This window comes from Rhincodon typus, chromosome 2 (assembly GCF_021869965.1).
Source record: "Rhincodon typus isolate 14 chromosome 2, sRhiTyp1.1, whole genome shotgun sequence".
Taxonomy (NCBI): Eukaryota; Metazoa; Chordata; class Chondrichthyes; order Orectolobiformes; family Rhincodontidae; genus Rhincodon; species Rhincodon typus.
The window spans coordinates 77,783,698-77,804,435 of NC_063333.1; the positions used below are offsets into that span (position 1 = coordinate 77,783,698).

Consider the following 20,738-nt stretch of genomic DNA (forward strand, 5'->3'; position numbering starts at 1 on the left):
TTTTTGCCCAAAATAAGGTCTAGTTTTGCTCCTTTTCTAGTAGGAGCATCCACATATTGATAAAGAAAATTTTCTTGAGCACATTTGACAAATTTTTCACCATGCAAACCTTTAACACTATGGTAGTGCCAGTCAATATTTGGAAAATTAAAATCCCCCACTATTACAACCTTATTATGTTTACATATATCTGAGATCTCCCTACATATTTGTTTCTCAATTTCTCTCTTATATCAGTGGGCCTATAGTACAATCACATCAAAGTGATCTTTCCTTTCTTGTTTGTAATTTCTACTCACGTATTTTCACCGGATGTTTTTTCAGAAATATCTTCCCTAGTTACAACAGTAATGTATTCCTTAATCAAAAATACTAACCCCCTCCTTTCTTGTCTCCTTCTCTATCCTTCCTATAGCTATAAAACAATGATCATTGACCTACCAGTCTTGTCCATCTCTCAGCCAAGTTTCTCTAATAGCTATGACATCTCAATCCCATGTTCTTAAACATGCCCTGAGTTCATCAGCCTGACCTGTAAGACACCTTGCATTGAAATGAATGCAACTTAGTTCTTCAGAGTTACTACATACTCTGACTCTCTCTTGTCTTTCTTTTCTAATTGATGTGCTCTCCTCACATTTAGAACCAACCTCATCAATCCTTCCATTTACACTGCTCCTTAGAATTCCTCCACTCGCCTTCTCTATCAGTATACACCTGCTCTTCAACCATTGATTTAACTCCTTTAACCTCTTGTTCCTTCCCTCATTTGAGTTTGGCATTGGGAGTATACCACATATTACTACTTTTAAGGTTTTATTTTTTAATCTTCTACCTAATCCTTAAATTCACTCTGTACTGCTTTAATCTTTTCCCTAAAAATGTCATTCCTACCAATGTGTACAATAATTTCTGGCTTCTTAATCTCACCTTTAACAATATGCTTGAAATGTTTAGAAACGTCCTTAATCCTAGCAGCAGGAAAGCAACAAACTATGCTAAATTTATGCTCACTGCCACAGAATTGTCTGTCTATGCCCCTGACAGAAGAGTCCCCTGTAACAATAATTCTATTAACTCTTGTCAAACACTGCCTAACATAAGAATCGTTCCAAGTGTCCAACAACTGACTCACCCTTGCATTTTCCTCAAAGAGACTATCCTCTTCAACTCTTCCAAAAACTGAATATCTATTTGATAGAGACTTTTGAACTACCTTCTTACCTTTCCTGACAGTCTCCCATCTATCCGACTGATCCTGCTGGGTAATAACTTTTCCAAATCTACTAGTCATCTCACTCTGTTCCTTATATATGGCCTTAATAACATTATGCCTAAAAAAAGTTGCAATAACACTTTAGATATATAAAAGAAACTACCTTTCATTACCTACAGAAAATAGTGTCACAATGGAAAAACATTTAAAAATATATATATCAAGCATATTAAAATTAAATGAAAACTACACTTCTCTCCTTTGAAATGGTAATGTTGTGATTTAATGTTTACAGTATTTCAATTAAAATAACTGAATTTAATAAATATTGTAATTAATATAGAAAACCAAAGAACTGCGGATGCTGGAAATCAGAACCAAAAACAGAAATTGTTGGAAAACTCAGTGGAGAGTTTTGCAGCAGAGAGAAGGTGAATTTAATGTTTCAGGTCCAGCCCTTTCTCCACAGATGTTGCCAGACCTTCTGTGTTTTTCTAGCAATTTCTGTTTTTGTTTGTAAATAATATAGTATCTGTGAGATCATAATGTTATCTCACAAGTTACAGGAATCTCAGTTTAAAATTGAGTTTACTGAAGTTAATTAACATTTTATTTGTTTTGCTGTAAATCCATATTTACCAAATAACATCTTCATATAGACAGATCTGATTTAAGATAAACAGGTTAAACCATTTGTCATATGTATATGCAATATTAATTTAATGATCATTTAATTTTCAATTTTTTTCTCCAAGTATTACATTTCATTTTTCTCACAATTATTGTCAACATTTTCCAGATAAACTTTGTTCCCTTTCAATTATTTAGAAAATATTTTCTAAAAGGAAACATTTTAAACAATTTAGGAAACTGGGCAATGATAAAGAAAGCAGCAAGATAACTCACTGATTTTAAATAAACAGTATTTATTCCTGATAACAATCATATAAGAAGTAAACAATTGGAGATATCAACAGAGAAGGAAGACATTCTTAAATTGTTCAGCTGGTCAGTCTGCATCAATTGAGAGAACAATGACCTTATACTGTCTTGAGTTTACCTTTCAGCTAACCAGTGTCGACAAACAATCCCCATCCAAAACATTGTTCTTCTTAGTCTCATCTACTAAGTGTTAAACAGTTTGAACAATTAATCTAATTTACCTAAGGAAGTATTAGATTCCACAAAGTAAGATTTTTGGAAACGTAAGAATTTAAATAATTTAGTTGATCATCCCATTTGAAGGTCAAGTTTTACGGACATTTATTGGCAGAGAGGTTAAGAAATAAGACACAAATTAAAAATTAAATTCAAATGTGGTACAATATATAGTGATGTAAATGCCATTAGGCACTTTAGCTGGATTCAGCCAAAATAAAATGACAAAACAAATAACAAGGTATGAAATAAAGGGTGTACTACACAAAACAATAAAAAGAAGTAAATAGTTTTCAGTTTGCTCAAATTAACCAAACTTGTTCATCCCTCACCTAAGATCTAAGCCTTAATTTCATAAAATGATAAATTGAATCTTATTAATATATGTTAATGCTTTCAAATAATTTCAAACATAATTTCATCTGTTGGTTGGTCCAAGAAAGTTACTGGACAGTGAGATTTAATCATACCATTTTTTTAGGTTTAAGTGAAATGGCATATTACAGATTTAAAATATCAGACACATCTTCAACATTTGAATTATTAGTATTGAAGAATCTTAGAAATATAACATTGCAAAGATATTTTAATTTATACATCCACTAACAAGAAAATAAATTATACCGGCTTGTTTGCTTCCATGTTGATAAGAAAAGAATTTTTAGCAAATGTTAAGCAGAAAATGTAATACTAAACATTATTCGGTTATTAAATAACTAATTATTATACAATTTGTTAGATTTTATTCTGGGAATACAAACATACATGAAGAAACTAATGTCATACATAGTGAAAGACATTCATTCTACATGTCTCCATATTTTAAAATTCCTTATTTAATTACACACTATACAAACACTGTTCATTAACACTACAGCAAACTTGGAGAAGAAAATTTTCCTACAGTGTAAAATGATGCAATTCATGTTTTATGGTAAACTCTCTAAAATATTGTTTATGGTTAAGGATGTTTAAAAACACGAATTGCCTTTCGTCCACTTTTAGATGGAATCCAATTCAGGCCAAATATTTTTTTTCAACAGGAAATATTTCAAGATCAAAGGATTTTCCAAGAAGAAAGAATTGGACATTGCATCTTTGACTCATTAGCCTGCATTTACAAAACATGTTCTTTATCAATAAATAAACTGAGTTCCTAATTATTCTGAATGATTTTTTCGGGAAGGGTCGGGGGTGGGGGCAGAGGCAGGACAGGTACAAAGACAGGACCTTAAGCCAAAACTTATAATATCAATCTGCAATACATAAGTTTTACACTGTACATCCAAGTATTTTTGAAAACCAGCTAAGCATAGAAAAAAAGTAAGGGGATTAAAATAAATTGTTTCTTTTAGATTATATTGGGATTATAAGTGCCAAAGCACACATAATACTATGCAATAAAATATGTATTTATAGTGGTGAATTTATGTAAGTTTAACTGATTAATAGAATTATTAATTATTAGAAACGTTATTTGGTGTTTTCAATGCCAAAATTATAAATTTAAATTATATGTTCTACATTACGTATTTCAACATTTTAATAAGATATTAATGGTGTATTTCATTATTCTTTGTGCTATGGGTATATTACAGGAAATATGCAGAATGGAATTATTAGACCCCTCCACTATTTGACATCTCTGTAGTACCAAAATCATGGATAGTGTAACGCATCACAAGTATACTCAAACATACACATACTACTATTCTTTAATAAAGAAGCAATAGGCTTACATAAATTACTTCTTCAAAAGGCATCTTTCAAGACATAATATTTCCATTTAAAGAAGTAGTTATGACCTAACAAAATATTAATTATAGAAATCCAATTCAAAACTTAAGGAGAAAGCCTTTTCCAATATCTGCTGAGAGAAAAATCAACAGTGAAATCTGTTGAGTGAACAGTCAGCAGCGAAATCTGTTGAGTGAACAATCAGCAGTGATATCTGTTGAGTGAACAATCAGCAGTGAAATCTGTTGAGTGAAAAATCAGCAGTGAAATCTGTTGAGCGAACAGTCAGCATCGAAATCTGTTGAGTGAACAATCAGCAGTGAAATCTGTTGAGTGAACAATCAGCAGTGAAATCTGTTGAGTGAAAAATCAGCAGTGAAATCTGTTGAGTGAACAATGAACAGTGAAATCTGTTGAGTGAAAAATCAGCAATGAAATCTGTTGAGTGAACAATCAACACAAAACAAATAATTTATTCTCAAACCCTTAACAAAGAAGTAAAAACCAAACACATCATTATATCAATTTAGCTTTCCTACAGGATTTAATGTATTTTTAAATTTGATTTTCTTTACCTAATTGTTAAGGATGAAAATAAAACAATTCAAATTGAAATGTGTACTCAAGGTTTGTTTCACAATTAAATTGCTTATCCTCACTGTACAATGGATTAAAATTCAATGTTTTTCAAACCAGTGCTTATTTACATCCTGGATCGTTGGTCTCTGCAATAAAGTAACACTATCATCTGAAACATTTACAGCCATGGTTAAACATATCATAAACTCTTAATAGCTATTCTGATGGAATTAACTTCAATCTGATCATTTCATAAAAAATGTTAAAAGGAAGTAGATATTGTAAGTGTTGTTTCTTACAGTGAAAAGAAAAAGTAGATTTACATCACTACATATGCTGTGAAGACATTTTAAGATATATTTATAAATAATACTTACGCATTATTTGTACTTCAGCTTTCTATGTTAGCTATGCAGTTCACACTATGTAGCTGTAATTTTTCAATGTATAGAGGATAGAAAGCACACCACAAAAGTTTGATGTTAGAAAGTACATTGAACATTATTTGTTGCTTAATTTAAGCAGACTACTAGATTGTTACGTTTAAAGACACAGATTTTGATTTCAAATGGTATCAGAGTGAACATTTTGCTTTCTTTGAAAATTGTAAAGCATTCTAATAGTAACAAAAAATTACAGTATTTTTGAAAGTTCCAAATCAATATATCAAACAATAAATTACCAGCATATTTCAGGCTACAAAGAGTCATTAAGCTTATAAGACAGTTGAGTTGTAATGTCACTCTCACTTTCTACGTTTGCTATTTTAAAAAAAATTCTGCAAATATTTCTGTTATTACTCTAAAAGAGATTAAGCATCTAGTTAATTCAATTCTGTAATAAGTATACACATCAATGCTTTCTTTCATACTTAGTCATAGATAGATAGTACACAGATTACATTTTTAATGTAATGTGTATGAAGGTACTATTCCTTTCTCATGTTCCATTAATTTCAGAACTACTCCTTTTGTATATGAGAGGTGAGACATCTCTTGCCCTGCATTTAAGAACTGCATTAACATTCCTCAAAAATCAATTGCCTTGTTGTTGGTTTTCAAATGAAAGGTCAATTAAATGTTCAGTAATGTGAATAAACAGGAGGCTATGTTTTGAGATGCCAAACAAATAAAATATTAGGAATAAACAGCACACAATAAAGTCTGTGATGGAATATAGCTTCATAGTTTTGTTACATGTTGAATATGCCCAGATTTTATTGAACAGATATACTGATTTTATGAACATTGGTGTATTGTATTTCTCAATGTGCTTTCAAGCATCATTATTCAGGATATTTTCTAAGCTGTCATCATTTTTATTTTCAAATTTGAGTAGTTAATTTGCCACTTGCTCATTATAAAGTTTTCTAATTGTAAAGAAGTGACATTATTTTTCAAAATCTTTCAAAATCAAAAAATATTAACAACCTCCAACAAGAATCGATCATTAAAATAATTTAATGCCTATTTGTTATTCTATTTTACATAAAGGATGAAACATTACATTATTAATTCTTAATGCTATTTTCCATAAAGCCTATCATCTCTACTGATGAAAAAAATTACTTTCCAAGTTGGATCAGTTTTAAAATATATTTGTTTGTCAATACCAATTATATGAAATTTGTGTACAAATCTCTTTGAACTCTGCTCTTTGCCCCAGGGAACCTGCCAGGATCTTTGTGGGGTAAAAGGAGGTGTGGGGGAATAGGAGGAAAGGTCAGCTGCGACTATACAGGGACTACACTGTAACATAACTTTGAATTTGTCAGCATAGTTTTTAGATGAATCAAACTTGTAAAAGTACTTTTCACAGTATCTTTATATCATACTGTAAACATATGTTTAAAAAGTATTGTAATTAACTGTGATTCTTTGCAATAAGCAGTATACTGATGTTTGAAGTTATAATTTATAAAAAAAATTGCAAAGTACAAACATCACAACTCCTTTCAGAAATATCAAAAGTCTAAGACCTTAAAGAAAATAACATATTAATTTTATACATCTTTAAGACTTTTAATTCTGGCTATCAAATATTTGAATGAAATATAAATCAGCAGGTATAAATAACCTAACAATATTGAGGAGATTGGTTATACTTATGTTTGAATGCAATAATAATGCTAATAAAAACATGAACATAAAAACATGAAAACATGGGTTACTTCTGTATTTTGTAATACATTGTAATTGATACATGAGCTAATTCTGTATTTGTGTTAGGTAAATTTATTTACTAACTCTTCAACACATCAATATTTTCTAAATCAATGGAACAGAAAGCTACATTCCAAGGAAATAATCATGCCCCTGAAACTTATTTTGAAAAACGGTATATTGTTTGAAATATATACATATACTAATTTCTAATATTAGACATTTGCCTTGGATTTTAATTGATTAATTTTTCACAGTTAGTTACAAACTGCTAAAATAACATCAAAATCATTTTCTATAATTTCAGGAATTTAAAATCATTACTAACTTGCCTTTAGTGTTTTACAAATTAGGTTTTTTTTCTGCATACAGACTTGCACCTTTCATTTTCGTCCTCTCACTTTTCATTTTAACATTGCTGTAAACTGTAAAAGAGAAATATAGAGGACGACTTACCAAAACAAAAGCCTTTAGCCACAGGACTGTTTTATAGCCCGGGTTGCCAACGCATCTTTTAAAAAGAAAAGCGTAGATTTAGCTGATCTCTGAAGTGTAGAATATATTGAATAATTGCGACAGCAGGGTCAGGCTGGAATCTTGTTTCAGATGTATACACATATAAATCATCATGACACATAAATGAGCAATCTTTGAAGGTTTTTTTCGGAGAAATAAACCGATTCACGTTTCCTGGAATGGAGCAAGTTTTAAACAAGTTCTAGATTTTCAATGCAGGTATTGATGTTTTACCCCCCTCTGGCCCCACTTGATTAGTGCAGTTTGGCTTCAATAACCTTTAAGCTTTGAGTGCTCATGCAAATTGAGTAATGAACTGCAATGTTTGAATTTAGAAAAATGCTCAATCTTTCTTCCACGGTAAGCAAATCTACATTTTATGTATATGTATATATTAGTAGTTTACCGCTGGTATACTGAAACGTGATCTATTTCCCTTTAAGTATTGTGGGTAAAAGAGTTGCTGTATGACAGACCCTTTGGACGTGTTGGTTTGAAGAAAGTAAACGTTGTTTTGTAGGTTTAGTTCTGCCCTGTTTACTGATTATCCGCTAGCGTTTAAACTAGTCACTTTCACATCACTTTCGGGGGCAAGGGAACAAAATCCTACACATTTCAGATTAGTAGCTGGCAACGTTGGCAAGGGCAAATGAATTGGCAGTAACAGGATATGCGGTACGTATGCATCGTGAACTTTATATCACTTTTGATTGTTTTTGGCATTAGTCTGAACTTTGCAAGTTCACGATCAAGACTACTAATATGCCGTTCGATTGCAATACTTTTTGCAAGCTAAAGGAACAAAAGGGTCGGAATCCAGCGGGACATTAGCCAAGGGTTTAACTGGCTTAACTTTTCCAAAAGTTAACTGAGCTGAACCGTTAGCATGTTGTGATCCAGGAAGCAGGATTGAGTTTTTTTCTTTTTTTAATGAGGAGAAAGTGTGTTGGTGGTTGGTGGCGAGGAGAGGCGAGGGGTGCGGGGGGGTGGGGGGAGGTCGGTGGAGGAAGCTTATGTTGCGTTGTGTAGACTTAAGTTTCTCTTCCTTTCGGGGCTGCTGGAACTTGACAGTGAGAAACGAAAGGTTCATTGAGCGGAGAGTGCAAGAGAGAGAGAGAGTGAATGAGTGAGTTGGGAAGAGAAAAAGGCCAGGCGGCGTTTCGCCTTTGTTGTTTGAGGAATGCGGAAATGTTGATGCTCTGTGTCAACTGCTGAAGGGGGGTCACATTCAGGCGTCGTGGGAAAGAAAAGGCAGCACCGTTGCTCTCTCTTTCTTCAACAAGGGCTAGAGGGGAACGAAATCCTCAGGATAAAAGGAGAAAGAGGCGGGGGGGGGGGGGGGGGGGGGGGGGGTGAAGTTGGTGGTGGAGACAGAAACTCTCCGCCCAGGCTGTCTACAGATACATGTGTATATACTGCTCTGTTGCAAAAAAAAGTATATTTACTCGACGAGTTCTGCAGATTACATGGTCTGCGCCGACTTTTATTTTCGCTTTTGCGTCAATTGCAATCTTGTCCTCCACACCCCCACCCCAAATGACAGATTTCTTCGTTCACACGCCATAAAGTGTGCAGCATCTACCTGTGTGGCCCAGTCTGTAGCGATCAGGGCTGGCTGTCCCATTATGCACTCGACTGTGGATGCATTTTTAAAAACTTTTTTAGATGAAAGTGCAGGGCTTGAGCTTCACCATAGCTGTAATAACCGAAGCTGCGACCTAGTGGGTGATCTCAATACATGCTTAGAATCAGGTATATTGTTTTAATTCAAGAAGTCTTAGATTTTCGGCAGGGTATTAAATATATATATGTATAATATATATTTAAAGCTGCATGGTGTTTTCAACGTGGGATCTTGCCTCATCAATATTCTGGATGACAAATGCAATGGGGCGGCCCATGCTTGCTGATAAATGTATTGTTCCCCTGATTCCAGCATTTGTCTTGTGCCACACAATCCCACAAGCAGCATTGCCAAAAACCCACCGACTGCTGGCACTAGGGAGCTGGCTGTCAGTCTCGGTGACAGATCGAGATTTGAGGTGGGTTGGTTGTGGGGGAAGGAGGTGAGGTGAAACGAAAGCCTTTCTTTATACCTGTTTATTTATACAGGAGCAGCGGAAAGGCTATCCGTTCGCAACCCCGTGGGTACAGTGGATGCGGGAGGAAAAAATCCTGCGGGAATCTTTTGGGAATTACTAATTCCCACCCCACCCCCCACACGATTAAAATTAAAGGCAAAGTGACTGACGGAAAATAAACTTCATTATGGGGGGGGGGGTGAGGTGATCAAAGCTGCACCGGGGGAAATTGTTTGTTTAAGCTGGCGGCTCTCTGGCTGCCTGTTAGTTTGAACTATTTGTTTTGTACACAATCTTTTGCCAGTAGCACGTGTTGAAGGTGGTCGCTGTGCGCATGCTTTGGAAAGTAAGGAGCCCGGTCGGCGGCTGCAGTGAGCGGGAGTGTGTGTGTGTGTGTGTGTGTTTGTATACCCGGGGCTGCAGCTGCTCTCCCTTTACCGAGGGCCAGCTGCTCGCCCCTTTCCACTCATGTCTTCTCGCGGGGAACCGAGCTTTCGAGGCATCGCTGCAAAACTTTCAATGGTAGAGCGTCGCCCTCATGACTGGACACATTAACTTTCTGTCAACTCGGCTAACGTGTTGCTTTAACAAAAAAAGAAACGCCCCATTAGCAGCTGCCTATGCATTTTCATTTTACATCTCTGCAAAAGTTTTTTATATATATTATCATTATCAATCACGTATTGTCTTCGCTTTCCAGATGTGACTGGCCCAACTGTATCCAAACTTGTTTCCGTCTATGTGTGAAGGGCAGCGCGGAGATCCGAACTCGGCGCCATGGAGGGGAAAGAGGCCAGTTTCTCCGACCGCTACGAACCGGTGGCCGAGATCGGGGAGGGGGCGTACGGTAAGGTTTACAAGGCCAGAGACAGGAAGAACGAAGGTCGCTTCGTGGCTCTGAAGAAAGTGCGAGTTCAGACTGGGGAGGAAGGGATGCCTCTCTCCACCATCCGGGAGGTGGCTGTACTGAGGCAACTCGAATCCTTCGAGCATCCCAACGTGGTCAGGTGAGGAGAGGGAGACACTGCCATTGAACTGGGGGGGAGGTGTAATTTCACTACAATTCTGCACCCTCCAGTGGCGCCGGGAAACTTAATTTCCACGACCTGTGTTTGGTCCCTGAGGAGGGGAGAATGTAGTTTAAAGTCAGACCTTTGGCATGGATTATTTCTCAACCTGGGAGTTTACTGTGACCAACTTGGGATTTGTTTGTGCAAGGACCCCGAATTGTGAGAGATGTATATTTGAGTGCACACACACATGCTCTTATGGAAAACTTAAACTGTGTCGTGTGGTCAGTCAAGTGCGAAAACATCAAAAATGTTCATCAGTCCCACCCACAGCAACACTGTGCTTCCTCTGGCAGACATTTAGTGAAATAGCACCAATAAAACAAGCATTGTCATCTTCCCGGTTAAATAGGGAAAGAGTTACTCCCACCTGCCCTATAATGTGGACTGGTTTAAACATTAGAAATATATTGGAGGGATGAGCGATTTGCCCACTCAAGTTCTAATTTAAAATGTGTCATTATCATTTAAATTTCATGCTTCACTAATTCAGATCATTTATACACGCGCCATTTGGTATTCCGGTATAAACACTTGGTGTAATTTCTACAAGTTGTTTTTTTAAACATCTACGTTTATTACATCCCCCTCCCATTCAAAATTCTTCAAGCCCACAATTTAAAGTGCCTGCCCGCACCACTTCAGGTAGTGCGCGAGTCCAAAAAACACAAAGTTAATGCAGTGATATGGGGAACGTTTTGTGCAAATTAGGTGAAAATGCAACAAGTTTCTGATTCTCCGACAAACAAGAACTCTTGGGGCATCGGTGGTCTTTTTCGAAGTTTATTTTAGTTCAGAACTCTGGAGTAATAATTGCAGGAGAGACGGACGCGTGGTGTTAATTTAAAGGACATTTGGAAAGGGGGTGCTGTTGAAGGTCTCGCGTAATTAAGCGCGAGAAGTGAGCGGGAAGGCGCTGCTTCTCCCTTTCCCGTCCGCTTTTGGAGGGCTGCTTACATCCAGTCCGCTTTCGTACCTAGTCTTGCTGTCAATCTGGCCTCCTGTTCGCATGAATTTCCAGCAGGACAAAGTGCCACCTTTTATCGTTCTGTAACGGAGCATGCAAAAGAAGAATATGCAAATAAGTAATTGCCAAAGATAAGATTAATTTTAGCTGACATAGCTATTTAGGGAATTTCCCCAAAAGTCCTAATTTTAGGGACTCGTACTCGGTATTTTTTTAAAAAACGGCTTTTTTTGGAAGTGTTTTGTGTTCGTATGGAATGACTTAACATTTCTTTGTTCCAGTCTCCCTTTAATTCTTACTGTAAGGCAGAAGCAGCAAAGCTTCTTTTGTTGGCGTTTTTCCTCATTTCATGTTATTTGCATTCAGCTGCAGAGTAGTTGTTACCTTTTGAATGCACATTTGGATTTTAATTTGATTATAGAAACCACCTTAAGTCACTTCTAGAATAGACGTTTTCATTTTCACTTGGCAGTAGGAGTTTCCAACTTCTGGCTGCAAGAGACTTTTTTGGGGGTGGAGAGTGAATAAAACATTTCTTGGCTCTGCTTATGAAATGTCTTGTTTGTAATGGCTCACTTCATTGCAAGTGTCATATCCTTCTATTGACTCATCATCTATTCTAAGTTGAAAGATGTACTTCACTTCCTTTCTCTGTTTATTATTTCTGCTGAAAAAAGGTGTTAATTCTTAAATTTTAATTTTTGTCGTTTACATGATCTAAGCAGAAGTTATTTTCTGCAAATTTAAAGAGACAAAATCTAAAGTGCATGATAAACCTATTTTTATTTGTTTGGAAGTATGGGATTTGATGCAAATCATGTTGAGGACAGTCATCACTTAAACATGAAGCCATAATAAATGGGTCTTATTCAGTCTTCTCCATCATCTTTTTTATTGGAATTGATACATCTTCCTAGGAAAATAATTATCCTTTCAAAATGAAAGGAAGGAGCTTAGTTGAAGGGAAAGAATCTTTTGGAACATACAGCATTACTTTATGTGCAAAATGGATTCCAGTATTTAGTATACTTGTGTGAAATCATGCACAAATGTTCTTCTGCTTACTTGGAGCAAAATCGTACACCTAATTTATTTATTTCAGTATAAACAGTGAATACAGGAAATCAGTCTGTATTTCCAGCAGTTCTGACGACGTAGCATACTCAGCTTTTGTCCTAAATGCAAAATGAATGCATTTTTGTATAGAAATGTTCATGATCTTGGGGCCTACAGCTGCTTAAACATATTTGAAGTGTAGACACTAATGTAGTATAGGAAACAGAGCAATAATTTGTTGCATGGATGCATGAACAGCAATAAGGTAATGACCAAATAACTTGGTTTAGTGATGTTGGTTGAAGAATAATTATTGAACATAGGGGTCAATTCCCCTGCTGTTCTTCAAAATGGTACCATATGATTTTTTTTGTCCATCTAAGGACAGATGGCACATTGATGCAACACTTTACCTTCCGAGGGAACAGAACTATTATATTGCATACCGTTGTCATTCAGATCACGCAATCAACACATAACTTTCTGATTTAGTGGGGGACGTGCTACCAACTCAGCTGACACATTTTGGATCTGGGTTGACATCCTCCTTGATCACAGAGCTCCAAAGTAATTTCAAAGCTCAGTTCTGGAGCTAATTGGATTTGTGGTTATACGGAATCCCTACAGTGGAAGCAGGCCATTCAGCTCATCAAGTCCACACCGACTTTCCAAAGAGCATCCCACCCAGACCATCTCAGTGATTTAGAATGAAAAACGAATAGGAATTTAAAATTATGCTGCATGCTGTAAGAGTTGTTCAGTTTAGATTGATGTTCATTCTATTTGGTTAGACTACTTGAATGTTGATCTGTATTGGCCTGGACAAATAGGGGGCAGATGGGAGAGGGGTGTGGATGTTGGGAAAGTGTAAGCATGTTCACCAGGGCTAAAATCAGTGACCCTGAATGCACAGTTTTTTTAAACCATTCAGGTTGAGGTTACAGCCATCTAGAGTGGGTCATATATAGAATGTTAAGATTTACATAAATGCACATAGAATAAGAAAGTATAAGAGGAATGCAAAGTTAATGAGAGTGAAAAGGGATGAAAAAAGCCCATGGGATATTTAAACATTGATGGAGAGCATAAAAAAAAGTTGTAAAGAAAGGAAAAGTATTTTGAGAGCCACAAAGAAAAACTTGAAGACAAAAAGAAATAAGCATTGAGAAAGAGTGTCAGAGATACAAAATAGGACTTGCACAAAGGGGCACTGTTTTATAAAGAGATTGTATATGAGTAATGCTGTGAGAGAAAAATTAGTAACTCGTCATAACTGAGCAAAGACTGTTTCTGTGGTCTTAGAAGGATCCAGTCAGGTGTTTGTCTATGTTTGGTAGGCTTCTGCAGTGGGTATGACCCTACACCTGGCAACCTACTCTATTAGTGATGCTGCATGTAGGTATTTCATAAGATTTGTGTTATAATTTCTAAGATAACGTACACAATATTCTGCTAGCTCTCACGTCAGCTTGTTTTAGTGAAGTATTTTTGTCAAGTTCCTTGGATGTCTTGCAGTAATACATCTGTCAGTGACTTATTATCATTGCTCTCTTACTCAAAAAAAAAATAAAATCCAGAACAGCTGACATTACTGAATGAACGTGACATCTGAAAATAGTTTAAGATTGGAGGAAAATTTAAATTTAATTGTCAAAACAAATATAACTATCACAATATACAATGTAGATTTAATAAAGTAAATGCATTTAATTTTTAATCTAATGACCAAATTCTAGTTAATTTTATGTGTATAAATTCATTGGAGAAATGTGAAACCAACTTGTTCATTTAGTTTTCAGTGCGCACTGTATTTAAAAAGAGATTGAGTTTCCAGTTGATAGACACCTTCTACCTAATATTTAAACTGATTGGTAAACGTTAACGTATTTTAGTTAAAATCAGATCTGCTGTAATCTTGTCTCTCAATGTGAGAGCTGATTCTTTAAATTGAAAAATTGTGCAATGTGATTAAGAAAAGTGAGGGAAACTAGAGAATTACAAATCAATCATTCTAATAGCTAGCATCTGGACAGAGCAACAGAACACCTTATATTTTTAGCTGACCAGAAATCACCAGCCTGAATTTCTGATGGAAAGACCATGTCTGATGGACCTGTTTGATTTTTTTTTTTAAATTTGGAAAATTAACTGACATAATCAGGAAAATTCTAAATTCGTTTTGGCACCCTGGAACAAGTAGAATGTGAACCTGGGCCTCTTGGTTCAATGGTAGGGATACTACCTTTGCACCACAAGAGGTCTTATAGGGAGATTCTATGAATGTTATTTGTAAGGATTCTAGAAAGTATTTGATTAAAAATTCTCAACAGAGGCTATTAGCTAAGGGTGAACCTTTTTAAAGTAGAATTATTGATCTGTTTGGGAAATTGAGTAGCAAGACATCGGGTGTGAGGACAATTGGCAGGTACTCTGATTGCACTGTGACTAGTAGTGTTCTGCAAGGATGCATGTTGGGACATCATTGCATTTATTAATGATATAACTGATGAGATAGAAAGCCACATAACCAAATCTCTTGACACAAAGGTTGACATTGTCTTCACTGTGTACAAAGACACAAAATTACAATGATATTAATAGAATGTGAATGGTGCAATGTGGTAAATTGATTTCAACCTAGGCATTTGAGATTATGCAGTTTAGATCAAAAAAGAATAACTGGCTATTTTCTAAGTGGTGAAAATCAAGACATAAGGAAAGTCCTAAGGCAGGGGGTTGGAGTGAGGGATGGTTGAGAAAGGAGTAGGTGAGAATGCTTTGAATGACCAGCTACACAGATGATTAAAATGTCTGCAAAAGGCTCCAGGAATGCTAATCTTTATATCTAGAGGACCATGACGCAAGGGGATTGATATCATGCTTCAAGTCTTGTTTTATTATCCCTGATTAGACCACATCTGGAGTATTGTGAGAAGGCTGTAGATACCACAGCTTAGGAAGTTTGGAGTTGTATGTAACACTGCATAAATTTGCCAGAATGGTTAATTGATGAAAGACCAATAACTGGAGATTATTGATTGGATAAAGTAATTGAGAATCATTTACACATTATTTTCAAAAATAGACCACTTCTACACTTAGAAGTAGGCATACCTATCTCATTAATATCAGAAAAGATCTGTTTTCATAAATTGTTATTAAAATAGCATGTGCACCATTTTCTTAGTATGATTATATATTATAGTTGGATGGAGATTAATGATCACTATTTCATTCAAAAGGCATTCTTAAACCAGATAAGTTTGAAAACCTTAACTTTTGAGTGTGTTTTTTCATGACTTTACAGGGAGTTGATAAATAAACAGCATGGAAACACACCCTTTGGTCCAACTTGTCCATGCTGTTCAGATATCTTGTATAAATCTAGTCCTATTTGCCAGCATTTGGTTCATATCCTTCTAAATCATTCCTAATTGTATAACCATCGAGATGCCTTTCAAATGTTGTGATCATACCAGCCTCCACCACTTCCTCTGGCAGCTCATTCCATATATGCACCACCTTCTGCATGAAAAAGTTGCCCCTTAGGCCCCTTTTATATCTCTCCTCTTTCACCTTAAACCTATGCCCTGAATTTTTAAACCCCCACACCCTGGGAAAAAGATCTTGCCTATTTACCCTATCCATGCCCCTCATGATTTTATAAACCTCTACTAGGTCTTGGAGTGATGTTATTTTTGTTGGTTACAAAGTCTAGGACTGGGGGACATAACCTGAAAGTTAGAGCCAGACCTTCCAGCAGTAAAATAAAAAAAAATTCTTTGACACACAAGGTGGTATGTGGTCCAGGTTCTAAGTTTAAAAATAATCACAGTGTAGAATCGAAATTCTGGAACTTGATGACATGTATTTCTTTTAGCTCTCCGTGTAGCTGGAAGACAGTACATTGTTAGGTGGCAGTGACTACAGTGCAGCAGCCAGGGTGGCTCCCCAGGATATATATTCACATAACAATTGATTCCTCACTAAATAATACAATAATGTAACACAAAAGGTGGCTAAAGTTTGGAATTCTCCCCCGCAATCAGCAATTAATGCCCAGTCAATTATTAAATTTTATAGATGATTGGATGTCAAAAATTCATCAGAGTTGCTAAGGGATGTGGGACAAAAGTGTTGGGTACCTGCAGTTGAATCCCAAATCAACCTTTGTCTGAACTGTAGAACAGTTGGCTTAGTCACATTTCCATTTACAATATCAATATTATTGCAGTTGGTATTTTATTGTACTGGCACTGGAGGGGGTGCAAAGGAGGTTCACTAGGTTGATTCCGGAGTTGAGGGGGTTGGCTTATGAGGAGAGACTGAGTAGATTGGGATTATATTCATTGGAATTCAGAAGATTGAGGGGGGATCTTATAGAAACATATAAAATTATGAAGGGAATAGATAGGATAGAAGTAGAGAGGATGTTTCCACTGGCAGGTGAAGCTAGGACAAGAGGGCATAGCCTCAAGATTAGAGGGAGCAGATTTAGGACTGAACTGAGAAGGAATTTCTTCACCCAGTGGGTTGTTAATCTATGGAATTCCTTGCCCAGTGAAGTAGTTGACGCTACTTCAGTAAACGCTTTTTAAAAAAAGTAGATTTTTTTTGAACAATAAAGGAATTAAGGGATACAGTGAGAACGCGGGTAAGTGGATCTGAGTCCACGAAAGGATCAGCCATGATCTTATTGAATGTTGGAGCAGGCTCGAAGGGCCAGACGGCCTACTCCTGCTCCTAGTTCTTATGTTCTTATGTATGTTCTTATTTCATTACTTACTACTCGTAAGTTAAAAATAGGGCAGCTTGCACTTGTTGAATTTGTCAAATTAACTCAATTTACAGGAATAGTAGGAACTGCAGATGCTGGAGAATCTGAGATAACAAGGTGTAGAGCTGGATGAACACAGCAGGCCGAGCAGGAAAGCTGACGTTTCGGGCCTAGACCCTTCTTTCTGAACATCAGCTTTCCTGCTCCTCTGATGCTGCTCGGCCTGCTGTGTTCATCCAGCTCTACAACTTGTTATCTCAATTTACAGGAACCCATTTCTTAGATATGTAATAGTATCTTCAAGAGCATCGTTACCAGTATTTAAACATAGAAATGGTATACATGTAGAAAAAGAGACTGTTTTTAAGATGAGAACTTGTTAAAGCTTTTTAGATAGTACAGCACTGAGTTTTAACATTGCACTCTTGAGTATTTGAGGTTGAGAAATTTATTAAGATATATACCACTTTAAATATCGCTCACTTGTGTCCATAACTTACAGTACTGACAGTTGTACTGTTTGCATTAAGCATAAGTCATTGTAGACCTAGTTTGTATTTAATTGGAATCAAAAATATTATAGTCTTGTTTTTTTGATGCCGGGTGAGATACTAAGATAGAAAGCTCATTTGACTGAATCTTTATCTACAATACAAATAAAGATTAAAACTGTGTCCTGAATTAGCTTTCATGTTTCTAGAAAGCTGTCAATTTGAATGGCAAAATTACTTTACAACTCTGTGCATACTACCCAAATCATTTCTTAGAAAAACATCCAAGAGCATGCATTCTTTTTTTTGATAGTTTCTAACATTACTCTCCATTATAATCTTTGATTTGTTTCTCTGTTCCTCACAGTGTGGCAGCTGATTGTGACAGTGAAGCAGGGTGAAATAGATATTTAATATGAAAGATTAACAGTATGGTTTACACAATCATAAAACCTGCCGTTATCGGTTTGCATTTTCGAATGTTGCCTAATGCATTTTTATAAAAATATCTGTGACAAAGGGTGCATCCAAAAGAACTCTATAAATATTCAATTAATAGTAGTAGTGGTGCAAGATTTATCATGCTGATGAGTTGAAAAAAATTAAAGTAGATTAATTAGGTCTACCCTTTTCCAATCCATTTGTAGTCTCTAATCAGCCAGGGGGTGGTGGGAAGAGAGTTTTTTTTAAATGTAGAATGGTGGCACAATAGGGCTTTCAGTATAAACACCTGAGAGGAAAATTTACAGGCTATAGACAGTGAGACTGACTAAATTACTTCTGCAAAGAAGTGACATGGACTTGACAGGCCAAAGGGCCTCCTCCTGAGCCGCAATCATACTCTAATGGTATTCGAAGAGGAATGAAATGTGGAGCAATGAAAGTGGATTGCTGACGCACTATCACAAGCTTTCCATTACTGGGAAAAGAGTCACTACTCAGAAAATACAGAGGAGCAACAGAATTTATATGTCCATACGCACAAAGCACTAACAAGTCATCAAAAAGCCAACGGATTGATGACATTTAATCTTAATGTGGACAATATGCAAAAGTGAGGAATTAAAAGACACATCGTATCCATTACGGTTAGGCAATCAGTATTAGCCCTCTCAGCAATGCACAGATGATGTAAATGAATTTCTTAAAAAGCCATAGTCAAACCTGATCAGAGTCCTACAACCAGCTTTTTAATCAATGAAACTCAAGAAATACATAGTGGCCTTGGCAGGATATGCACAGATTATTCAGGATCCAGGATAAACCATTTAGGACTGAGATGAGCAGAAATTTCTGCATCCAGAGAGTGGTAAGCCTGTTGAATTTATTACCACTAAGAGCAGTTGAGACCATGACATTATATGATTTCAAGAAGGAATTGGATATAGCACTTGGGGTTACAGAGATCAAAGAATATGAGGAAACAGCAAGAATAGGCTATTGGGTTGAATGATCAGCCATGATCATAATGAATGGCTAAGCAGGTTCGAAGGGTGGAATGGTCTGTTCCTGCTTTATTTTTAATGTTTCTATGACAGGGCTTACGATATTACATTATGAAGGGATTCAACAAGATAGAAATTTTATGCTGGAGAAATCCAGAGAGAGAACAAAATCCTGAAGTTTAATCTTAAAATTACAAGCAAGACGGTTTAAGAGTGAAATGAGGAAGCATGGTACTGAGGCAAAAGTAGTAGAAATTTTGAACACTAGCCCCCAAAGTATTGTGGAAGCTTAACTAATTGAAATTTTCAAGACCATTTTTTAGATAAGGTTATCAAAGGATATGAGACTAAAGCGGCGAAATAAAGATTGGTAGCTGAATAAGGCAAAGTGGTACAAAGGTCTGAATGGCCTAAACCTATCCTTGTGAACTCTCAAGCACTACTCCTCATATGAGCATGTCATCATTCACGAACCACCGACTGTAGCAGCAACAACTGTGCAAAAAAAAGACTACCCCAATAAACTCTAAACAATATTATAAGTTTCGAAATAAATGATACAAAGACTGATCCAGAATACAAAGAAGACTAAACCAACAAGTTAGTGGGATGCTCTCTTTTATTACAATCAGAATTGAACATAATAGCAAAGACAAAAAATAGAATTTGCTGGAAAAGCTCAGCAGGTCTGGCAGCATCTGTGGAGAGAAATCAAAATTAACATTTTGGGTGTTCTGAGGAAGGGTCATTTTACCGAAACGTTAACTCTGATTTCTCTCCACAGATGCTGCCAGACTTGTTGAGCTTTTGTTCTGATTTACAGTGTCTGCAGTTCTTTTGGTTTTTATAATGGCAAGGATGTTATACTTCAGTTAATCGGGGCACTAGTGGCACTACATCTCAAAGACTGTGTACAGCTTTGGTCTCATTAAGGAAAGATATAAAAGCATTTGACGTGGTTCAGACGTTTCTAGATTGATACCTAGAATAAGTGGATTGTCTTATGATGATAGGTTGGACAGCTAGATTTATTTCTATTGGATATCAGAAGAGTCAGGATTGACTTGATTCAAGTGTACAAGAGCTTGCATGGTTTTAACAAAGTGGATCTGGATACGGAAGGAATGTCTCCTCCTGTGGGTGAGTCCAGAATCAGTTTTAAAAGCAGCAGTCTCCTTTCGGAACACCGACGAGGAGAATGTTTTTCCGTCTCCAATAGCAGTGTGGCTTTGGAAGTCTCTGCAAGATCACTGAACATTTTTAAGACAGAGATGGATAGATTCTTCAAAGGAATCAAGGGCTATTGCGAATAGATAGGAATGTGGAATTCATAATGCAAACAGATCAGCCATAATCTTTCTGAATGGCAGAGAAGGCTTGAGAGGTTAAATGAGATAACAAGGTGTAGAGCTGGATGAACACAGCAGGCCAAGCAACATCAGAGGAGCAGGAAGGCTGACGTTTTGGGTCTAGACCTTTCTTC

General features: G+C 36.3%; 1 protein-coding gene and 1 long non-coding RNA gene across 4 annotated transcripts in view; one reads left to right on the forward strand and one right to left on the reverse strand.

The window, feature by feature from the left end:
• Positions 1–9,701: 9,701 nt before the first annotated feature.
• cdk6 (cyclin-dependent kinase 6) overlaps positions 9,702–20,738 on the forward strand; it is a 247,968-nt gene continuing 236,931 nt past the window's right edge. Inside the window, exons 1-2 of one of the 3 annotated variants that reach the window (XM_048614192.1) lie at positions 9,702–9,795; positions 10,150–10,456. In XM_048614192.1, the coding sequence (XP_048470149.1) occupies positions 10,227–10,456 (230 nt within the window). In that variant the 5' untranslated portion in view covers positions 9,702–9,795; positions 10,150–10,226. The other 2 variants (XM_048614186.1, XM_048614182.1) reach the window with 2 other exon arrangements.
• On the reverse strand, positions 11,292–12,029 carry LOC125486493. Its single transcript, XR_007265159.1, has 2 exons — positions 11,871–12,029; positions 11,292–11,567 (listed from the first exon to the last, which is right to left on the reverse strand). It is a non-coding gene; the product is annotated as an uncharacterized LOC125486493 (long non-coding RNA).